Source organism: Danio rerio, chromosome 11 (assembly GCF_052040795.2).
Source record: "Danio rerio strain M-AB ecotype USA chromosome 11, GRCz13ab, whole genome shotgun sequence".
NCBI lineage: Eukaryota > Metazoa > Chordata > Actinopteri > Cypriniformes > Danionidae > Danio > Danio rerio.
Window position 1 is genome coordinate 37,385,162 of NC_141031.1, and position 22,904 is coordinate 37,408,065.

The window sequence follows — 22,904 nt, forward strand, 5'->3', positions numbered from 1 at the left end:
ATATTTATAATACGCGTAAAACATATGTTCTGAGTATATTTATGTATATAAATACACACACATACTGTATATAAAATACAAAAATATAAAAAATATATATATTTACAAATAATCCAAAATATATGTATTTTTTATACAGTACAGCCAGGCATACATTTATTCAGACAAACATATACACAGTATGCAAAAGTATATATATTTTGTAAATATTTACTTTTAATTTGGGTGTGATTAATCATGATTAATTATGACAGTACTTAAAAATACATTTTGTAATATATACTTTATTGCAAAAGCTTTTAAAATCTGTTAATTCACATGTAAATGCTTCAAGATATTTGTGTTAACTTATTTTAAAATAAACAATTCAAATAAAGTTTATTCCCAAAATAAAGTTTATTAAAGTTTTATTAAAGTTTAAATAAAGTTCAGTCATAAATAATATATGAAATGATCATAATTATTTATATTTTATGTTAAAACATTTGTAAATATAGTAATAGTTGACTTTTTAGTTTTTGGCCACTTTATGTCATTGCTTATGCAATGGCAAATTTATATATAAAGCTTGATTCATCAGAATCGGTACTCTGTATCGAACGATCCCCATGTAACAGAATCAGTTCTCAGTATCAGCTGCAAAAATCCTGATCGGAGCATCCCTAGTTTTTACCCATTCCCTTCATCACAGAAGCCAACAAAAATGTTATCAATGTTTTTTAAATGTTTGAAACTGCTTTAATGTTTTACTGTATCTTTCTTTTTTCTCTTTAAAAAAAGCCTCCTTTCAAAGGCATTTAAACCTTTTCATTCCTGTATTGCTGTAACTAAGCACTCAGTGTACCATGGGCGGTACACTAAAACATTAAGAGATGTGAATCGATCAATCTCTTGACTAACAGTGTACTTTTAAAGTAAACAAACTTCAATCGCAGTTTAAATATTTTAACATTGAGTAATAATCTTTCCTAAACCTGTGATGATGTAAAAATGTGTTTCCTTCCACAGAAGTCATTTTAACAGGCACTGATATACTTCAAAGGCTCTTAGATGAATCAGCAACAATGTTATGAGAGTGAACAGGCATCTAATGTCTGGTCACAACTAATATCTAAGATAAAATCAAATAAAAGAGCGAGCATTGTGCTTTTCATAAACTGTAAGCAATGTGAAACTCCCGAGGTGACTGCAGACAATAGCAGAGATGTTTCTGATGCTGCTCAGGCTTGTAAAGAGTATTAATAGCATCGAGAAGTGTGTCGCTATAATTAATTAAGTAGGATGTGTGTCTGTAAGCTCACCTGTCCAGACTGGCAGTAATTGTATCCCATCTCTCTGGATATTATCCAGTTAGCGTGATCCTCAATTGTAGCCATGTCAGGGAACTTAACAGGTGAGCTGAAATAGTCAAACTCCAGCTCTAAACATGGGGTTTCCTAAAGCAAAAACAGCATTTACACACAATAAAAATAACCAAACAACATTTTATTAAAAACTAATGTATATTTAGCATCCATGCAACTTCAGTTTTGGTTATTACAATAACGTTTTGTCCTAAAAATGTACAATTTCATCTGATAACGAAAATAAACAAAAGACTGCATACTAAATAAAGAGCTTTGAAACCGATGCTCTTCATTAACTATGTCACCTCAGATTAGACAACACAGAGAAATCGTATTAAAGCTTATTAAAGTGGCTCAGTGCTGAAAAGAGATTATGTAAGAGAAGAAACCTTGTTAGGGTTGGAGCCTGTGACACCGATGGGGTTAAGCAGGTCTTCTAGGCCGTGTGGTACAGGCCACAGATTCAGTGCCATCTTTCCTGAGACCAGAGTGTGTGTGTAGTCGAACAGGTTGACGTTTCCCCAGGCCAGTGGACAGTGCTCCTGTAGCAGATCAACCAATGCGACATTTCACATCTCAGTGCCACTAATACATCGAGGATAATGATTTTTAAAATTGTATTTAATGTCATTTTCGTTAATAAATATACAATTAAAAACAACAAACAAACAAATAAATACATAACTTATACGCAATTTTTAAGGTTAATACATAACAAAGATTCTACATTTTTTCCTGTTGACACTTTGCTGAATATCTCAAGATAGGAGAGTTCATTTTAGGGCTGCACTAGAAAAGCATTCAGGCATAAGAAAATGTACCATATGTATATCGACAAATTAACATTGATTCATTCCATTGAATTGTTGATAAAACGAAGACTATACAGTTTTATTTTACAATTGATTATTCAATTACTGTCTAAATACAGTTCCACTCCTCAGAAAACAATAAAACGCTATTAATTTAATTTGCATCCATTTCATTATTGATTTTATTTATGCTTTTAGATTGTTTATTATACTTTATTCACTCCCCCTACAAAATTATCCTAATCAATCTAAAATGATAAATTCTTTCCAAATAGTTATTAAACTCATCTAGTAAAAATTAACATATCACAATATATATGTCGCAGAAAAAAAAAATCTTTCTCCAATATCGTGCAGCCCCTGGTTCATTTCATAAAAAAAAGCCTTCTGCAGTCATTAAAAGCCAGACAGTCCAGCAAAATGTGTTTTAAAGTGAGAGTATTTGTGCAGAACAAATATTGAGTGGGGTCTTCACCTTTAAGCAAAAAACCTTGAGTTATTCTTGCATGTCCAATACGTCATATGGTAAAAATAACTTGATCAAATCTAGTCTTAAAATGTATCAAAACACTTTGAAATTTCAGATTGTATTTCCACTATAACATTGTGCTTAGTAAGTGTGCATCAACTGTAAAGTTGCAAAAAGCTTCATAGATGGCAATAATGTCTGTTTAAAAAAAAAAAAAACAACGCACTGCAAAAATATATTATAATATTTGCTTGATTTTTACGAGATAATATAATAATTTTTTGGTGAAAATAATGAAATTTGCTCGCATTCAAATGTGTAAGTATAAAGTACATGCAAAACAAACTCTGATATTCACATCAATCTACTCAAAATTAAATAATTTAAATTATTATTTTAGCCAAGAGAGCTAAAAAGCAGAAAACCTCTCTTGCTTCCCTCCTCAGGCCTAGCATGAAAAAGTATTCATCCAATCACATCATGTTTACAATGAATGTATGACTTTTAGCTTAGAGTGCACCATGATGAAACATTGCTGTTTTAATGGGTTTCATTTTTTTCTGAAGGTCCTAAGTGTTGCTATTTTTGAAAGGAAATGAAATAAAATTTCAATAAAGCACAGCCCTCTGCCAAATGTTGGGCTGTTGTTCGCATTAACACAGCCATATTAATCAGAAAAGACATTCATGAGGATGCACAACCAGCAAGGTTTTATAAGACGTCTGTATAAATGCACGACAGAAAAGCGTTATCACCTCTTTTGCCCCCTTCCTTCCTTTCACAGAACAGATGGAGAGACAGAGACGAGCCGCCCGGGGGATGTCAGGAATGTACATGTCATAAGTCAGCCACTCGTTCCACCTGAAGACACATATCAGCACATAATGTTCCATTTAAAACATCTACACTTTTAAAAAACAAAAAGCAGTGCAACAATCAAATGATAAAATTATTGACGGACTGAGAAGCAATCGCTAGAAAACAAGAGAATAAACCAACTGCCTAATTGTCATGTGGCTTCAAGACTGAAGTCAATCTATTTACTTCTGTGACACATTGACCTTAGAAGTGACAAAATGTTTGCGTAAATAAGGGAGAAATTTTGAAATGATATTTTCTACAGAAAAAAAAGGGTGATGTGTTTATGTCACGACGATAAACAAGAAAAATGGCATTTCATGTCAAAAAGGTTGCATAAGATAAAGTGCCTCCTCTGACATTTAACACATCTGCATGATTTTACTCCATTACAAAAGACAAACGGAAGCTCATTTTTTGCCACAGAATAATAAATAAAATAATTCTGATATTTTGCCCCACAATTCTGATTATATAAAAGTTTATATATTGCAATTTATTCTCAGATTTGCTAGTTTTATTTTGCTCATTTGCAAATTGTGAACATAAGTTTTACATTCTTGAGCGTAAGAAGATTCTGTGCTAATAATATTGGATTTCTGCATGTTTCCCCAAGTAAATTTTAAGACTTTTTCGAGGCCATTATAAATTAAATTTCAAACAGAGCAAAACAGTAAGCATTGTGTCTAATGGCCAGTAGAAATCATTTTTAAGTGTCCACTCCAAAAAATCTAATTGCGTTATTTCTCAGCCACATATTTTACATAATGTGTCAAAACAAGCTAACTCTAGTTATATACATGTATTTAAAAAAACATGTAGCTATTAAATGTAACTTTGTTAAATGCTTTTTCTTTAGATGATTGTTTATGATTTAATTAATTTCATTTCATTTTTGACATTTAAGACATTTTAAGACCTATTAAGACCCCACAGACATCCTGTATTAATACTAAACTGAATTTACCAAAATATTTACTAAACAAAATAGGAATTTATTAATCCAGACAGACATTTTAGCCATAAAATTAGGCTCTTAAGATGGGGGAGATAAATATAAACTCAGATCTGAGTGGTCATATTAACAAGATGTCTACCTTTAAAATGCTAAGAAAAAAAAGCCAGAACTGCAAACAGTCAATTCTGAACTCAAAGTTTTGAGAACAAAGTGAAGAAAACATGCAGTTTTCCGAAATAAAATAAGATCTGAAGTCAAAAATGATATAAAAATTCACAATTTGCAGAATTGGCCATAGATGTTTTTGTAGACACATTCACACTCATTCAGTAATGATTCAACTGTAGTGTTTGTACGGTACCTCGGATTTGAACACGGGACACGCTGCGTGTTGACATTATCACACAACTGTTCTCCACCATGGTAGATCCCCGTCCGCACATAAATCTGAAATAAAATGTGACAAGCAATAAGGTGCAAAGCCTCTTAGATCAGAAAAAAAACCTATGCAAGAAAGGTCACGCAACAATAATGAAAAGCAACACACAACAGCTTCCTGTTAATTTACACTGCACAGTCTTACAAAACACTTCCAATTAGGGCTGCACGATTTGGAGAAAAAAATTAATTGTGATTTATCTGATTAAAATTGCAAATATACTACCATTTCATAAAAAACAACAGCTTTGATGTCAACAGCACCAAAGAAGACCAAGCATGATCACAAAGCACGCTACACTATGCCACTATTTAAAACCTCTTAAACATTGTTGCCATTTTTTCCAATGAAGTTGTCAAGTGTCCTGTCATATTAAGTAAATAACTACAGTATTTTAAATTCAATTAAATTAATTAAAATATCTTCGATATAAAAAACCTTTACATTTACATTGGGTTACATTGGGTTACAATTGGGCTTTTTCACATTCTGAATTCAATGCCTAAATATTAAATTGTTATTATGACTCCAATTAAATTAAATATTTTTAAAAATAAAATATTCTTAAAAATAAAATATGTACTTTGGAAGAGTTTACTTGCATTGTGATAATATTATATTGTCATTCTGGCATTTTATAATGAGTGTCCTAAAATGACAATAATATAATTTATCTCAATATATTCTGGTGTAATATATCATTCTAGGGTTGTCACGATACTGGAATTTGGTAGCAATCGATACTGAAATTTTAAATACATTAATTTCCCGCTAACATTTGAGCGTGTTCTTAAACAGCGCTGATTTGTCATTGTGTTCACATGCTCAACAGAAATTACAGTGCTTGACCGTGTAGGTCATCAGTTCACCGAACTCACCGCTGTTTACTGAGTGTAACCACAGATTCAGGGATACTGAAGAGTTTTAAAGCCGCGATTCATAAGCGGATCGCTCGTTTGTCAGCTTAAAGACAAACCAGCTGATAAACGTGACTTTGAAACGGTCCAGTGTTAATGAATCTGTAGTTACACTCAGTAAACAGTGATGAGTTTGGTGAACTGATGACCTTCACAGCCAATCCTAGTCAATTCTGTTGAGCATGTGAACACAATGGCAACTCAGTGGTGTATAAGAACTTGCTCAACAGCGCTCAAATGTTGTATCGATTGGTACTGAATTCCAGTATCATGACAACCCTATTCACCTTATTCATCACATACGAGCGGGTGCAGCCCTTTGAATCTTTTTAGCTCGAGACTTCCGGTCTCATTCACTTCCATTCATTTTTAGTCCTTAAATTTTTTACAGATTTTAAACTTATACTTTCTTATTATATTATTCTGCTTTGTCTGTATAGTCATGCACACACTTGTTTGTAGAGCTATAAATTCCTATTCCTAGGCATTTCTCCCGTAGGCGACTGAATCGAAAGTTCAAAACAATCGCAAAAACGAGCGTCCACTTTGAAAAATAAGATCTATATTGTACAACAAAAAACAGATATAATAAATATCCTATCTGTCAGAACTTTCAAAACCTATATGTTTGTTGTTACCACATTTGATAGCGCATTGAAATAATCACTTAAGCCATTTAAAAAAATTGCGTTTAAAATTTGATTAACCGTGCAGGCCTACTTCATGCATTGTGTACAATAAAAGCAACTTCAAGCAAGCACCTTATCAATGTCCCGAATGTTCACATTAACGTATGTTGCGCAGAGGACCCGTATCCTAAGGGTGCTGTTAATGGTCCAGAGAGATTTGGTGGAGGCCTCTCCGTTCATGTAAGGCGTGGCGGTGGAGATGCGGCGGGAATAGGAGGGCATGGTGAAGTTGTCCATCGGCAGCTGAGAGTAAAGACTGTCCTTGGACATAAGCATGAGGTTTGGCAAGCGACCCAGCATAATGCAACTCCGTACATACTGAGGGAAAGAGAAGGATAGAAATAGAGGGAGATTTTCATACATAAAGCCACATAATCAGCATATCTCATGAGCCCTTTAGTCATCTAAAATGCTCAGAGCTATTTTTAGCATCCCGAACAGCAATTCTTTTCATATTGTTATGTTGGGATGATATAAACTACAAATGCAGCCGTTCACTGAAACTACTCATTTGGATTTGGTGTACTGGCTGTTTTTTTGGGATAATGAAAGCCTGAAACAAAAACAGAATCGCTGCCAAAAACTTAAAATCGGAAACAACTAAAACCTCAGATGGCTAATTAATCAAAGCCCAGGGTAAAAAGCACAAATCTTTACTGGAAATAAACAAAAGCAACATTTGAACTAAAAATGACCATGTTTTCCTGAATATGAGCCTCATTTATTATTTATCTGAAACATCCTCCGACATATGCTCTAAAAGTCATATAATTATATATATATAATTACATAATTATATAATACATTTCAATTCAAAATATTCATAAATATGTTTGGATTTCAGCTGAATGAAACACTTTAAGTAAGTTTGTTTAAGCTTGATGTTTACCGTAATCAATGGTGGAAAGAGTACTAAAAAATAATACTCCAGTAAAAGTACCATTACTTGCCTAAAAATGTACTGCAAGTAGTGTAAAAGTATCTGTTGTAAATATTGCTCAAAGTATGAGTAAAAAGATCTTTTAAAAGTACTCAGGTGTATTACACTGTAAAAACTGATGCATTTACATGTAATTTGTGGATGACTGTAAACATAACATGCTTCAAACATCAGCGTTTAATGACAACGTTATTTTGATGTCCAATAACAGTGTCAAAATTGGTTGTTTTAGGTGGTGTTGGAAAGTGACCAAAATCCAACATCGAGCCAACATCTTTAACGAACGTCATATTGACATTAAATACTGACAGTTATTTGTCAGGTATGGCAACCAAAATCCGATGGACATCATAGTGGTAACGTCCACACAACCTCAAGCTGTAACATCATTATATGTTGATGTTTGGTTGATTTTAGGTTGGACGTTAAACATTGATGTTGGCCTGACGTTAAGTTCTGATGTCAACCTGATTTTCATTTCCAAACAAAATGCAAAGTCCCCACGACGTTGGGGTAATTAAAAGAAAAAAGAAAATATGCAATAATTTTGTATATTTTAAAAATATATTTAAATTTTTTAAATTGATGCTTGTATTTGCACCAGTTCTGCAATGCACGTCCCCGACCTGACGCACTGGGTTAAATTAGACTGTCCAGTCTTCATGGTTAGTCCATTACTTCCACTGTATCTGTTCACCTCGGGTAACAGAACCAACCCCATGACATTAGACAGCGATATTTCAAGATGGTAGCACCCTGGCTCTAAAAGCTACAGTAAAAAATGCAGTTTTCATCAAAATGGTTCCATGATTAGAGTTTGTTTAATATATTTTAATTAAAGTAAATCATTTAAAATATTGTTAAACTTTACAAAATAATGAAAACTTGACTGCCTGCTTCACCTTCACTTTAAACTGAAATGATTTGTTGTGGAGTGACGGAAACTAAAACACAAAACATATTAAAATGCTAATTTAAAAAGCACTTTCACACATAATTCGATTAAATTTGGTAAAGTTGCATTCTCATATGAAGCTCCTTTTGCATGGAATACTCTTCAAAAGCAAAACAAACTCCAGCCACTAGTCTCCTTAGGCAGATTGAAAACTTTATAGCGTGATTATTTACATTTAGCATCTTTTATCTGTCAATGCTAAGGTACTTGCTCTGTTAATTGTAGGATAATTCATATTTATCTTAAACCATTACATAATCTTATGATTTACTTTTACTACTGTATCTATTGGATAAGTTTTGGTGGTACATTTCGTTTTATTTAAGGGTATTTTGCATTGTTATATTGTAAAGTTTATTATTATTTGTTCGTCCAAAATACTCTTGAAAAAGAGATTACAATCTCAAGGTTTTACTGGTAAAATAAAAAGACTAAATAAAACAATAAAATAAATAATAATCAAAACACAAGGTAGTTATAAGAACTATAACCTTTTAAACTTTTTTTAATTAGGCCTACTGGTAGCCTATTTTTAGTACTGAACTAAATCATATAACCTTTTTGAGTTTGTTTACTCTCAACAATGCCACTTTGACCTGGAGTAACCTATAATCAGAATGAACAGAACAAAACCTGGCACTTTAGTGATGATAAAAAGGGCCTAAACGTACCTTGTACTGACTGATGGGGTACTTTTCCAAAAGATACTCGTCACAGCCGCAGACCTTCAGGATGTATTTGCCCTGATATTCCTGCACGCACATCTTTAGCTGCTCGGCTGACAGCAGCATGCTTCTGGTTTTCTTCCTGATGGCTTCGGCGATCACCTGCTCAGGTACGCAGTCGTGATTGATCTTTAGTGTGTACTTCTGCTTGTCGTTGTTGGGCGAGACGATCACCCAGATGACCACAATGATTTGACCTAGCACAACAAAGGAGAAGTGTTAACACAATCGGCTCTATTGGATCGACTCCTTCAGGCATCAAGCATGTGAGAACAGACAATTAATCCCACATGGCAACTGAGTGTGTTAAAAAAAGCCCTGGATATTGAACGCAGCCGAATGAAGCTGTCAGGGAGTGAATGTAATAGAGTTGTTGTGCTTGCGTTCCTCCGGGTTAAGAGGAGACAGTGGGCAAAAGCATCAAAACAAACATCATATGCTTCGTGACGACTACTACTATTACAACACAGGCCCATTCACATAAGAACGAAAACAACATTAGCGCAAATACAAGACTTCCTGGAATGACTCAAATCTATGAAGAGTACTACAGGGTTTGGTCTAGAAGGCATAACGAAACATTCCAGGTTATTCTCAATCTCAAAAAAATAGTAAGCCAATAATGTTGGCTTGTCTGTTAGCATTTGTTAGGAAAAACACAAAGAAGGCCCTGCAGGGAGAACCATCCAAACATGATTAAAACATGCAAATATCACATGATTCAGAAAGTATATCTTTGATAATGTGCTAGCATGAGGCTGGTGTGGTAAAGTTAATAAACCTAAAAATACTGTCATAATTTACTCACTCTACTTGTTTCAAACCTGTTTGAGTTTCTTTATTCTATTGAACAAAAAGAAATAGACTTTGGAGAAAGATAAAAACCTGTAACCATTGACTTGCATACTGGGAAAAACAAATACTATTAAAGTCAATGGTTACAGTTTTCCAACATTCTTTAAAACATCTTCTTTTGTGTCCAACAGAAAGCAGAAACTCTGCTCAGACGGAGGGAGAGTAAATGATTATGGAATTTTCATTTTTGGGGAAACCATCCCATTGACATCCATAGTAGGGTTGCACGATATTGGAATTTGGTACCAAACGATACAGAAATTTTAAAAACGTCCATTACCCGCTGACATTTGGGCGCTAATGAGCACCTTCTGAAACAGCACTGATTTGCTGTTGTGTTTACGTGTTCAACAGAAATGACTGTGATTGGCCGTGAAGGTCATCAGTTGCTTAGCGCTCAAATGTCAGCGGGAAATGGACATTTTTAAAATTTCAGTATCAATTGGTACGATTTCAGTATGGTGCAACCTAAATCAATAGTATTCGTTTTTCCGACTATAGAAATCAATGGTTACAGGTTTTCAGCTTTCTTCAAAATATATTCTTTTGTGTTCAACAGAATAAAGAAATTTAATCAGTATTAGAATAATTAAAGGGTGAGTAAATTTTCATTTATGTGTGAACTATCCCTTTAAAGCATGAACATACTTGATAGAAATAACTTCTATTTTTACATAATAAAATAAACCTGTAACCAATACATTGACTTCCATAGTGAGGGAAAACAGTATCGAAGTCAATGGTTACAGGTTTTCGACATTCTTCAAAGCATCTTTATTTGTGCCCAAACAGAAGGAAGAAACTCAACTGTTTTGGAACAAGTTAAGGGTGAGTAAATAATTACAGAATTTTCCTTGTTTGGGGGAACTATCACTTTGACATCCATAGGATTTGTTTTTCTTATAGAAATCAATGGTTACAGGTTTTTTTAGCTTTCTTCAAAATATCCTCTTTTTTGTTCAACAGAATCAAGAAACTCAATAATTACCTGCAGAAATATAAGTCATTTATTACTCTAACATTTTAAAGCAGAGAGCTCCAATAAAATATCCAAGGAATAATTCCAGAAAAAAAATGTTTATTCATATTTGTAACTGATTTACTGAAAGATTTGGTTTAAAACAGCTTAAAATATCTCCGATTTTGATACTGACAAATAATGACAAGTATAAAACAAAATTACTAGCAAAAGCAAATACATTGATTACTGTAGATGGGTCAACAATAACAGAGAAAATTACAAATGTGATCACTGATTTTGCATACAAGTAAAACATTAAATAATTGGAGGTAAAAGTCTAATGTTTCAAGCAAATGAAAATGAAATATCCAAAAATTCATTGTTATTTAGGCCCAATCTAAATTCTACCCCTTAGCCCTTCCCCTGTACCAATTCTCTTTAGCGTGAGGGTGTAGGGCTAATGGAAAGGGTTAGATTGCCCTTGAAATTGAGATTTTTCAGGATCACACACAAAACCAAGGGGTCCGAAAATTTCCCAGAATACGCCATCTACAATGACAGCATGGCTGCACACAGAAATAAGGAGATGCAGAAATTAATATTTTTGTCATTATTATGACATGCATGAATCCTAAAGGTAATTTAAAATCTTTTAAAAACTTTTTAAAGACCTTGTCAGATTATTTTAAGGTCTCGTCGCCACTTCAAGGTCTAATCAGTATCAAACCTTAATAAACAGTTGCAGTTAAATAAATTAATGGAGCACAACCATGCAACAGAAGTCTGATAAGCTCAGAAGAAGCAAATCTTGAAAGAATAAATTACACAGACGATTTCAGCAACAGGTTTCAGCCACTGTTTAAACTTGTCTTTCTCCAACCAAGAGTACGCAAACTTACATTTTCCCATTTTGCTGTCTGTTTCGCTCTGTGGTTTCGCTACACGTGGAGAGCGTTACAGCACCTTCCTGCATTTGTCGCAAATTACATGACATCACCTGGATGGAGAAGCTTGGCCGGACACACCCCAGCCTGAACCAATCGCATTAAGAGAAGCACGCAGTTGTTAATATTAGAAGTAAAATAAATATGTTTTAGCTCTTTTTAGAGTCAAACACTTTGGACAACATTGAATTAAATTTAAAACCTCGTAAAAACTTTTTAAATACCTTTTAAGGGCCTTAATTTTCTCATAATTGATTTTTAATACTTTTTAAGAACCCGTTGACACTTTGTATAAAGTTTTACAACAAACACGCATATATTTTAATATATTCATAACAACGTTTATGTTTTACCGCCATGCTTTAAAAAAACTATTAAAAATAACTCACTAAATTACGCTATCTATTATCCAAAATAATAACTCCTGTATGGCAGTCCCACAACATATTTTCACATCTGTCACTCGATGACACTGGAATACCCTGTCAGAAGAGTATAGTGGCTGGGAATGGCTTTTTACAGTATCTGCTATAATGTTTATGTAGCTTTCATATAGATGAATATAGAGCCACAGTGTAAATACACAGCACAGTTATGAGCTTATTGACGCATTATATCGTTATGATAACATGATATTGTTGCCTTCGCTGTTTTCCTGAAGATAAATGCCAAAAAATAATGCAACTGGAATAACTACAGCAGTTGCAATTGTCGATCTCATATAAATACGAGCTCGCGATGACATGTGATGACGTGTGCAGGTGCTGCAGTGGTGTCCCATTTCTAAGGGGTAAAAATTTAAGCCCTTCGACTTCACACTGTTTTAAGGGCCAAGAAGAAGGGTTGGGGAAAAATAGAATTGGGATTGGGCCTTAGATGTGCGTACAACTGACTTAACATACTTACTTTAAATATAGGCCTTATTAAATATAAATAATTTCATTTAAAACAATATTATACACAAACTAGTGTTGAATGACACTTTATTAGGTACATTTTGCCCTGAAAAACTAATCCTTGAAAATTTTAATCTATTTTAATTTTATAATTTTATCATAATTTTAATCCTTGAAATCCATTTTATTCTGACAATTTCAATGTACAATTTCATAAACATTATTTATTTCATATTGTATATGATGATTCAACTGTCATCTCATGTCATCACTAAAAAAACTTCACAAAACCTAAAAAAACTGCATAAAAATAACACGAATGGCAAAGACATGATGAGTTCTCCAAACCGTTTCCATAGAAATTAAACTGAGAACACCCAAAATGCCTAAAATACAGAAGTGCCTAAAAGGTTGTCTCACTTCTTGTAAACTATTTAGAGAACATCAGAGTTTTCTCGTTTTACCTTATAGGGAAAATGTAAGTGTTGCCGGCAATGCAGATATGCTGTCTCGATGCTAGGCTGTTCTGAACAGTTATTATACCGCTATGCAGTGACTTACAGGCCACCTATCAAATGCATGAAGTCACTGACATTCCAGTCCCTAAATGTAGGTCTTTTCAGGTTCCCCCATTAAATCTGGAGAAGAAAAGCAAACACACAATCCTCTGGGAAATTAAACAACCTTACCTTTGTCTAATTTGCCATATATATGCTTTGGAAGCTCTGGTGAAGACTCCACGTTAGGAGGATAAACGTATAGTGCTCGACTGTGTGCCCCGCTGGCGTCCCGCAACTCTACTGAGTCCTTGCAGACATTAAGGATATTTCTCCTGAAGTCCTGCACCTCAGGATCCTTCACTAGATCAAACTCACACACTGGCATGCCAATGGCAAAACCTGAAAACATAACAAACATTGCCTTAGGACAAGGTCAGCACAGAAAAGTCATAAAATTGTTGACTGACCGACAAATAATATTATATTAAGGTCCCAGTAAAAAAAATAAAAAAAAGTCAATAATGATGATAAACTATGGATATTTATTTTTTCAACCTATTCAGCATCTTTCATCTCATTATATGAATCCATAAACATTTCTAGAGCTGTCCTGAGGGTGCTTTCACTAGCTTTTCATAGTTCAGTCAATCACACACTGAAACTGAAAAATCTCCAGGACAAACTATCAAAACAAAAGCAATTCTAAAATTTATATTACTATCGTATACCATAAAGTAGGGCTGGGTGATATGAAAAAAAATATATAGAATTTCACGAAAAAAGTCATCTCATAACATGATAGCAATATAGACCATGATACAGTACCATTTCTGTAAATTTAATCCATTAATAGCTTCTATATATTGACGACATGTAAAATACAATTTATTTTTATACATTTTTATTATATACTCAGAATTGTACTCATTCATTTTTGATCATGTTTCTCACTTTATTTAGATCTTCACAGCAAATGTTTGATTAAAAAAATATTTAAAAAATATTAATACAATATATTATTAATATATTTTTTTACGCACAAATAAATCATTCGAACATTAAAGAAAAGATAGTGCTTTATTAAATATCCTACTGTAAATATCACAACTCAGTTTTTGATTAGTAATGTGCATTGCTGCTAGCACTTCATTTGATTTTCTCATTATTTTGATTTATTTTGAACCCTCAGATTGCAGATATTGTAATAGTTTTCAGCTTTCATGTGATGTTTATAATCTCAATTTCTGGTTTTGTGGTCAAGTCACATTTATTAATTCACATACCATTTGTGATGATACATTTGTAATAAATCATAATACAAACAGGAAAAAAGAAAAATAAACACCAGATATGGAACAAGCATTAGCCAGTTCTAGCATTTAGTAGATCAGAGTAGGCAAGGGCTGGTATAAGGTATGATAACCTTGGATAAAAATATCACGGTTTCACAGTTTTTTGACTACTGCTCTAAAATATACACTAACGATGGGATCAGTAGGATTTTTAAATGTTTTAAAATAAGCTTCTTCTGCTCACCAAGCCTGCATTTATTTTATTAAAAACACAGTAGAAATTGCAAAATTATAAAATGCTCTTGGACTATAAAATAACTGTTCAAAAGCAGTTTATCATTTCATTTATTCATTTATTCCAGTAATTTTAATGATGAATTTTTAGCTTCATTACTACAGTCTTCAAAGTCACATGATCCTTCAGAAATCACTCTAATAATTAATTATTGTTATTATTAATGATAAAAGTAATAAAAGCAATATTGACTCAGGTAATAATTTCATTTGAAACTACATACATTAAGAAAGTTGAGCAATTCCATGCAAATGTCAACCTTGCCATGAAAAAAAATTTATTTTCACTAAAATACAGAAACCGTTTCTGGGTTTTTTGTGTAAGCAAGTATTTACAGTACTTTAAAAATACTCAAAAATGCATCTGTCAAGGTTTTCAAACTATTCTATTTGATTTACCAAAGTCACACAAGTGGCAATTTCACATCAGTCACATCACTAACAGAGAGATGTCACATCCATAACGACACTTTTTTTCTCATAAATGTGAAAATATTAAATAAATTGAAACGAATCATTTTTGTTTTATAGCGAGCCAACTCTTATCCTTTTGATTATTATTGTTTATTTGGGGTAGGGCTGTGCAATTAATCAAAAATCTGATTTCGATTATGGCTTCTAACGATTATGAAAAACCATTAACCGAGATAAACGATTATTCCATTATTTACCGCCCCCTGTCCAGTTGTCCTCACTTGTTACTCTTAAAAGCGCGAAAGACCGCATGCTTTTGTGTGTGTAGCGCGCAGACAGCTGAGCAGATAGCACACACATCTAAAGTCATTAACGTGAGCACTTTAATGTTCAAATAGTTGTCAAAACGCAGTGTTTAGTGATTATTCATATTAACCCTCATTTTGTAATAAACAAACGAGTTGAGAATCAAAAGACACTTGAAAGCGAAACCATTAAAGTGACAGAGCACAGCTGCCGCCTGTTTATCATGATTAATAAAACAACGAGAAAATATCTCTTTGCTCTTGACTGAAGACTTTTGTAGCTAAAGTGTTTTTCTTACGGTGAAGAAGCTAAAAGCAAAGTTTGTTTCATATTTTTATTTTATTGTATTTATTTCTCTTTCCTTTGCAGGGAGGAAAATAATATATGCAGTTGAAGTCAGAATTATTAGCCCTCCTGAATATTAGCAACCTTTTTCCCCCAATTTCTGTTTAAAGAAAAGAAAATTTCTGATCATAATAGTTTTAATCATTAATTTCTAATAACCGATTAATTTTGTCTTTGCTATGATGACAGCTCATAATATTTTAGTAGATATTTTTAAATACAAACATTCAAATTCAAAGTGTGATTCAAAAGCTTAATTAGGGTAATTAGGCAAGTCATTATATAAGAGTAGTTTCTTCTGCAGACAATCAAAAATATATATTGCCTAAAGGGGCTAATAATATTGACCTTAAAAGAGGTTTCAAAATATTTAAATTTGCTTTTATTCTAGCCAAAACAAAACAAATAAGCTTTTCTCCAGAAGAAAAATATTAGATTTCGATAAAGTATGTTGTTACAGTAAACCCGCAAACTTTTTTTGTCACATCCATAACGCATGTCTATTTCCCATTTAAAGTACAAAACATGTTTACAGATTGATATTTTTTTGATCCCTTAACTCTGTGGTCAGTTGTTCTGGAAAATATGAACAAAAGTTTCAATATAATGGTAACATATACTTTCTATGTGAATTTATGTTTTGAGTTTTTACTGCAATTGTCACATCCATTAGGTTGGAATTGCTCAGTTATTTAACTTTTTTTTTTAAGTAATTAACAATTTCAATTTTTTTTTCATTTAATAAATGCCGCCTTAATGAACAGAATCATTTACTTAAAAAAAAAAAAAAAAAAAAACGGGAAAAAATCTGACCTTAAACTTTTGAATGGTAGTGTATTCTAGTTAAATGTCTGGGTAAAAAACTAAAAACTTTTTTCTCCTTTGTACACATTATATTTTATTTTGAGCAAGATTTAAAATATTTTGGAGCAGTAAACGTGTCGGGTAAATTATTCAAATCAATCATTGACTTCTGCTGTCTTCATTAGTTTCAAAAACATCGATTTTTTTTGACAATTTAAAGCAGCATCTTCGGAAATCATTTCTGCTAGAGATCCTGTTGTCCTAAAAAAACATAAATGAAAAAATCTTACATATACCTTAAAAATGGTATAGCAAAATTTTTTGACGGTTTTAAAACCTTGACTTTTCCAAATCATGGAATAGCTTGAAAATGGTTATCATCCCATGTCTAGATCAGAGATGCCCAAACTACAGGGTCCTCAGGCCAATGTTGGCCCTTTGTGTCCTTTGATTTGGCCCGCCAAAGCCCAAATGATTGGGAAAGGTTGGGGAATATCTTTAACAAAGATTTTCATTTTCTATTTTAAAGTAACCTTTTGTTTGTTTGTTTGTTTGTTTTATTGTTGAGCTACAAAATAATATAAATATTTACATTTACATATGTAAATGAATCCGATTTTTAAAAAATGTGCTGTCACCTAACAAATAGGGGACATAGCAGAAGACATCAGTGTGCAAATAAAGGCAAATTCAGCATGACTAGTGCATTCGCCATTGAACTTCACTGTTTTTATAAATGGATTTTTGTTTTAATGGTTTTATTGTAATAAGTTAGTTAATATAATTAACATTTTCAAAAAAGTATAATGCATTAGTAAGTAAGTAGAAGTAATGTTTATTATTTATTTATGAATATTATGAAATAATTTAGGAAAATACCCATGGCCACTTCTTACAGTTTGCTATATTTACTTTCGGCCCACAGCTCTCAATCAAGCTTGGATTTTGGCCCCTCATAACAAAAAGTTTGGCCACCCCTGTAGTAGATAAAAAAAGCTGCCAAAGTTTAAAGTCTTACCAATTTCTCTGTTGAGGATCTTTTCCTCTCTGTTCCCTACAGGTTCGATAACTTTTAGGAATGGCTGGAAAAGCCGAAGGTCGCAGAGTCTTCTGGTCTCATCGTAGAACTCCTCTCGCTCTGCCTCTTGCGTTACACTGACGAAAATATAAGAGGTCTCCTCCTGCAGCAGATGGTGTAGGGGGTATTTCCTAGCCTCCTTAAACAGTTCATGTTTGATTGTTATGAGCGTAGCCTCCCGGAGGCACTCTAGTGTCAGGATCATGCCATTGGGCAGCAGACAGTCCACCAAAATCCTGGGGGGCATCAAATGGATGCCCCATAACTCTCCGGAAGAGGGTCTTGGAGGCATGATTTGTAATCCTCACAAAGTCAACAAGGGAAGCAATAATTGTCAACCTCCTTCTCTCCTGAAAGAGAACAGGATAAATACAGTAAGTTTTGGCAACAACTTTGACATCACACATTGTTTTCCATAACAATAAGATTAACAGATAAGACTAATATGATAAGACAAAATGTTCAAGTCAGCATATCCTGAAACAAACAGTTGTTTTATCAAAAAAGAACCAAAACTGATTGATCAATGTGTTGTCATTTACAGTAAAAACTAGGGAAAAAAAGTCCTTTCACTACTGAAAATATTTTGCCTTTGGTTTTAAGTATTCAAGGCATTGTATAAAAAAAAAAAAAAAAAACTGTTATTAACTGTTATTATTTCTGTTTACTTACGGTTGTGAATTGCACTATGGAATGTTGATATCTGCTCTGTCGACTTTTGATGTTGAAAATTCAATAAATTCAGTTTAACAAAGTGATTTTCATTGACATTTTTTAGTTTTTGAAATAATATACGGTATAAGAAGTAATATATAGACTGAACTATGAGTTAACAAAATTATTTACTTAACCTGTGCCTCTGCAGACGTAGAAGTTCATTCATGCTTATAATAACAGTTGCTTTTGTATCATCAAATTGCAGTGCTCATTATATTTCAAATAGTTTGGATTAGGGCTGCTCGATATTGAAAAAATATGATATTGCAATATTTTATTTTTCTGTGATATTGTGATATGAACGCAGTTTCACAAAATAGTTTGAAAAGCTCTATGTAATAGTTTTCTGAAGAGTCTATAACATTATTCAGAATCAGATACAGAAATTAAATAACCAAATTAGAAAAAAATGCTTTTCTTACTTTGTTTTGTCTCATTTCCACACCAAACATTAAAAAATTCTTAGAGCAAGTAAAAATATTGTTTGTTTTTATCGTAAGAATAACTTTTTAAGAAATTTAAGTCACAATTAGGACATTTTCCTCAAAACAAGCTAAATTATCTGCCAATGGAGTGAGTGGAATAATCGAGTTTTTGCTTTGAAATGTAGATATTTGGAATAGAAACAAGACAATTCTAAGAAATATTTTTTTATGCATAAATCATATAAATTCCTTATAAATACAGTGACTAAATAAAATTCTGTAGCTCCTGCTCAACTATAATTCAGACTCCACATTGCATATCTTTGCGATGTGACTATTGCACATGTGCACATTGTGATATCGATGCTAAAACAATATATTATACAGCCCTAGTTAGAATCTACATCAAATAACTCAAATATAATAAATTAAAAAATAAACAGTAACAGAAAACTGTACATAATTAAAATATTTGCAAAAATAATTCCACTAGATTGCTATATCAGGGTTTCCACAGGTTTCATTAAATCAAATGTAAGACTTTTTAAGACCATTTTAAGACCATAATGAAGGAAATTCAGACTTACACACAGCTAAACACTAAAGATTTTTTAAATGGTCAAGATAAAAAATTTAAAAAGCATTAAAAACAAACATTATTGTAAGGAAGATAATTAAATCATATTAATAAGCAAATAAAGTTAATAAATAAAAGTTTCTTGAAACTTTTATTTAAATATATTGTTAGTGATTGGACGAGTGTCAGCCCGATTTGGTAAAGCTTTACATAGACATAGGAGTATTTAAAACCATTTAAAATGATTTGAGACCTACAACACAATATTTCAGTGGATTTAAGACTTTTTTAAAATTTAAATTAGATTTTTGAAATGTAAGACTTTTTAAGACGCGTATACTCTGTATATTTAATCAACTTGTTTTATTAAACTGATACCAAACATTTTATACGCTAATTAAAACACACAAACACCCAATAACAAACAATCTAGTACTAAACCATGAGGCAAACAGAGTTATTTGATGCAGTCACATCCCTGACATCAGCCTTAAAAAAACATCCTTACAGGAAGTTCAGCACAACCCAACATCTGAGTCACTGAGCAATGACAGGAATGTATCACTCAGTAAGAGAGGAGAGATATTTCCACTCAACACAAAGCCAAAAACATTTGGCACTTCATACTCTACTCTAGTGGATGACTTGTTTTTCCCTGCAAACACGGGCCAACAAAAAGACACCGGGATACATCTCCTGGGTGTAAAGCTTCCGAAAACGATTCACTAATCTTACAAACAAAATCTTTCGCCATTTTAAAACACCTCAAATGTTTTATCTGAAATATCTGGATTTTTAAACTAGACCGTAAACACATCAGATCTCATCTATCCTCATATGTAGTTCTTCTGGTTTATTTATGCAAAACACCATGCAAATATTCATGACAGAGATTTGTGGGTCTTTGTTACTTTATGGTTGTAACCGCTCCACATTTTAACACTTTCTTTTAACACCAGATAACAGCAAAAGACAAATCAATATTTACAACATAAGATAGAGGTTTTTGTGCTTACCTTGGTCTGTTGTTAGGGACAGTTGTAAATGTAAATGTCCGTCATATTTCAGACCTTCATTTGATCTGTTTATAGCTTCTCTTCAGATTCAATGAATTATACTGTAACAACAACAACAAAAAGATAGACATTCAGTGGCTAGCGGAAAGTGAACCTGCTCACTCGGTTTACTCAAAACAACTGAACCAATGCCTGTGCCAACACTACCAACAACAACAATCCTCCACATCAGTGTTTAGACTGACATAGATGGGAAGATAATAAGATTAAAAGGTTTATCATTCTTGCATATGAATAGCCCCAGCCACAATGACAATGGAAAGCACTTGCTGCAACAGTTAATAGACATATAAGTCTCGTTTATAAACGATATACTAGAGTTAAACTCGAGTTTATTCATATTTAACAAAACTGAATCATGACGGAGCAGAAACATAGACTAACGTTACTATAAACCGGCTTCATTTTACAGCGTAAAACAGAAGTTTGACAAATAAAGAAGTCGATATATTTTAACATGAATTATATAAGTAAACACGTTCATTAAGAATGTAAAAAAATATATATATATAAAATTAATTTCGGAAGGTTAATATCCATGGCATAATTAGCCTGATAGCCAAGTAGCAACCCCATATAAAACAACCAATTAAGCGTAAATGTATTATATTCGTGTTGGAGAGTTGAAATATTTCTATAAATAAAACAAATTTCAGCTACAGCATAGGGGAGTCATTAAAGACTGTTTTTGTTTTCGTAAAATGATGAGATATCGATTCTTTTAGCCACCTAGCCGCTAAGCTAACGTTGACCCACAACAGCAAACCCGAGAACTTTTAGATAAAATGTGCAGTAATATCCCGCCAACGACGCGTTAACAGTTATAATTCAGAAACAATAGATATATCACAAAAAGCCAAGAGGCGTTGTTATTTTTTTAAAATCAAGAAATACACACGTCTCATGTTTATCTATATAGCTAACATGGATATGTACCGGAGAGTTTTTCTGAGGTAATCCGCTGTTGGTGTTCAGTCGCTCTGTCAAGGCTGTAAATCCAGCGCGGGGCTCTGTTGGGCCTCTAGCCGCCCCGCTCTGACACGCACCGCCTCTCCATCATCACAGCGGCGGCGGATCGAGAGCGGTGTTTTCGCACAAATCATTCATCACCGAGGCAGAAAGACGAAACACATGCTGTCCAATATCCGATGGTTTGGATAAAAATCGTCGGAAACGCTGTCACGATGGAACAAGGGAGGATCCTGTGGATAAATAAGCACTAAAGTGGCCGGATAGGTAAGAGGGAGGGTGACTGCTAAAGAGGGAGAGAGGGACAGAGAGAGAGCGAGGATGACAAACCCAATGAACTCCTTTTTTTTCCTATCGATCATCCCACTATGGTATGGGACAGCCATATGGTACACAAACAAACTTGAATTAAGCTAAAGAATCGTGGTAATCTTTGCAGAAACAATGACAAATGGTAGATCTTATTCTGTACTTGCACTGTAAATACAGTAAGTGTATTTTCGACTATATAACACACAGTGCTATGTGTGCATGATACACTGCTTATTTTGGTACACAGGCAAACAGGAATTGCAAATGCAGAAATAGACAGAATTTTAGCGAACAGTGCATGAACGAATGTCAAAATATGATATTCTGAATAAACTCAACATACATCAAAACATCAACATAAATAAAATGTAGAGCTCGATTTCTCTATAGAATGGGTATTAAGACATTGGTTAACTGACTTTATTATTAAATTAAGATTGTTTTCAGAGATGCGATAATTAAAATGAATTATTTTCAATAATTTGTATTATAATCGAAAATATAATAATAATAATTACTATTATTATTATTATTATTATAAAAATACATACTTATTAAACTATCAAAACCTTGCTAAAATATACCTAAAATATAAAATACACCTACAGTTTTCACAATATGCCTATAAAAATCTACTTAAATACTCTTGTTAAGAAGTTGAATGGGATTTGATTCGTCTTTAGTTTTAAATCAATTTATTGTTTAGACACCAAAATATTTTTTTAGAATTAAAAATACTTATTTTTAAAAACATTTTTCATTATTTATTGTCTCAAAAACAAATACAAGGCACGTAGAGATTAGAAGTAGTGCTCTACCTTGAGTGCTTCACACGTTTGTCAGCCTCGCGCATCCTCTCATTGCGCGAACTGAATCGTCAATCAGATTCTCACATCGATAGGAAATGGACTGTACCAATAGGCGTGAGGGAGGTATTGAAATATATTAAAAGACATTTCAGACATTTTAAATTATATGTTTGAAGACAGTTTTGTAAAGCATCTGATTACAAATATTTAATTTCCCTTTAC

General features: G+C 33.0%; 1 protein-coding gene across 8 annotated transcripts in view; it reads right to left on the minus strand.

Annotated features, from left to right (window-relative positions):
- Positions 1-22,744, minus strand: part of pik3ca (phosphatidylinositol-4,5-bisphosphate 3-kinase, catalytic subunit alpha) — a 33,706-nt gene extending 10,962 nt beyond the window's left edge. The window contains exons 1-11 of one of the 8 annotated variants that reach the window (XM_087274012.1): positions 22,692-22,744; positions 21,529-21,794; positions 20,533-20,633; positions 17,738-18,147; positions 13,454-13,663; positions 9,055-9,305; positions 6,561-6,806; positions 4,805-4,890; positions 3,383-3,488; positions 1,736-1,888; positions 1,302-1,436 (exon numbers count right to left, since the gene is read on the minus strand). In XM_087274012.1, the coding sequence (XP_087130138.1) occupies positions 1,302-1,436; positions 1,736-1,888; positions 3,383-3,488; positions 4,805-4,890; positions 6,561-6,806; positions 9,055-9,305; positions 13,454-13,663; positions 17,738-18,089 (1,539 nt within the window). In that variant the 5' untranslated portion in view covers positions 18,090-18,147; positions 20,533-20,633; positions 21,529-21,794; positions 22,692-22,744. Of the gene's footprint in view, positions 1-1,301; positions 1,437-1,735; positions 1,889-3,382; positions 3,489-4,804; positions 4,891-6,560; positions 6,807-9,054; positions 9,306-13,453; positions 13,664-17,737; positions 18,148-20,532; positions 20,634-21,528; positions 21,868-22,691 lie in introns of those variants that run through there. The other 7 variants (XM_087274011.1, XM_087274009.1, XM_087274016.1 and 4 more) reach the window with 7 other exon arrangements.
- Positions 22,745-22,904: the final 160 nt, after the last annotated feature.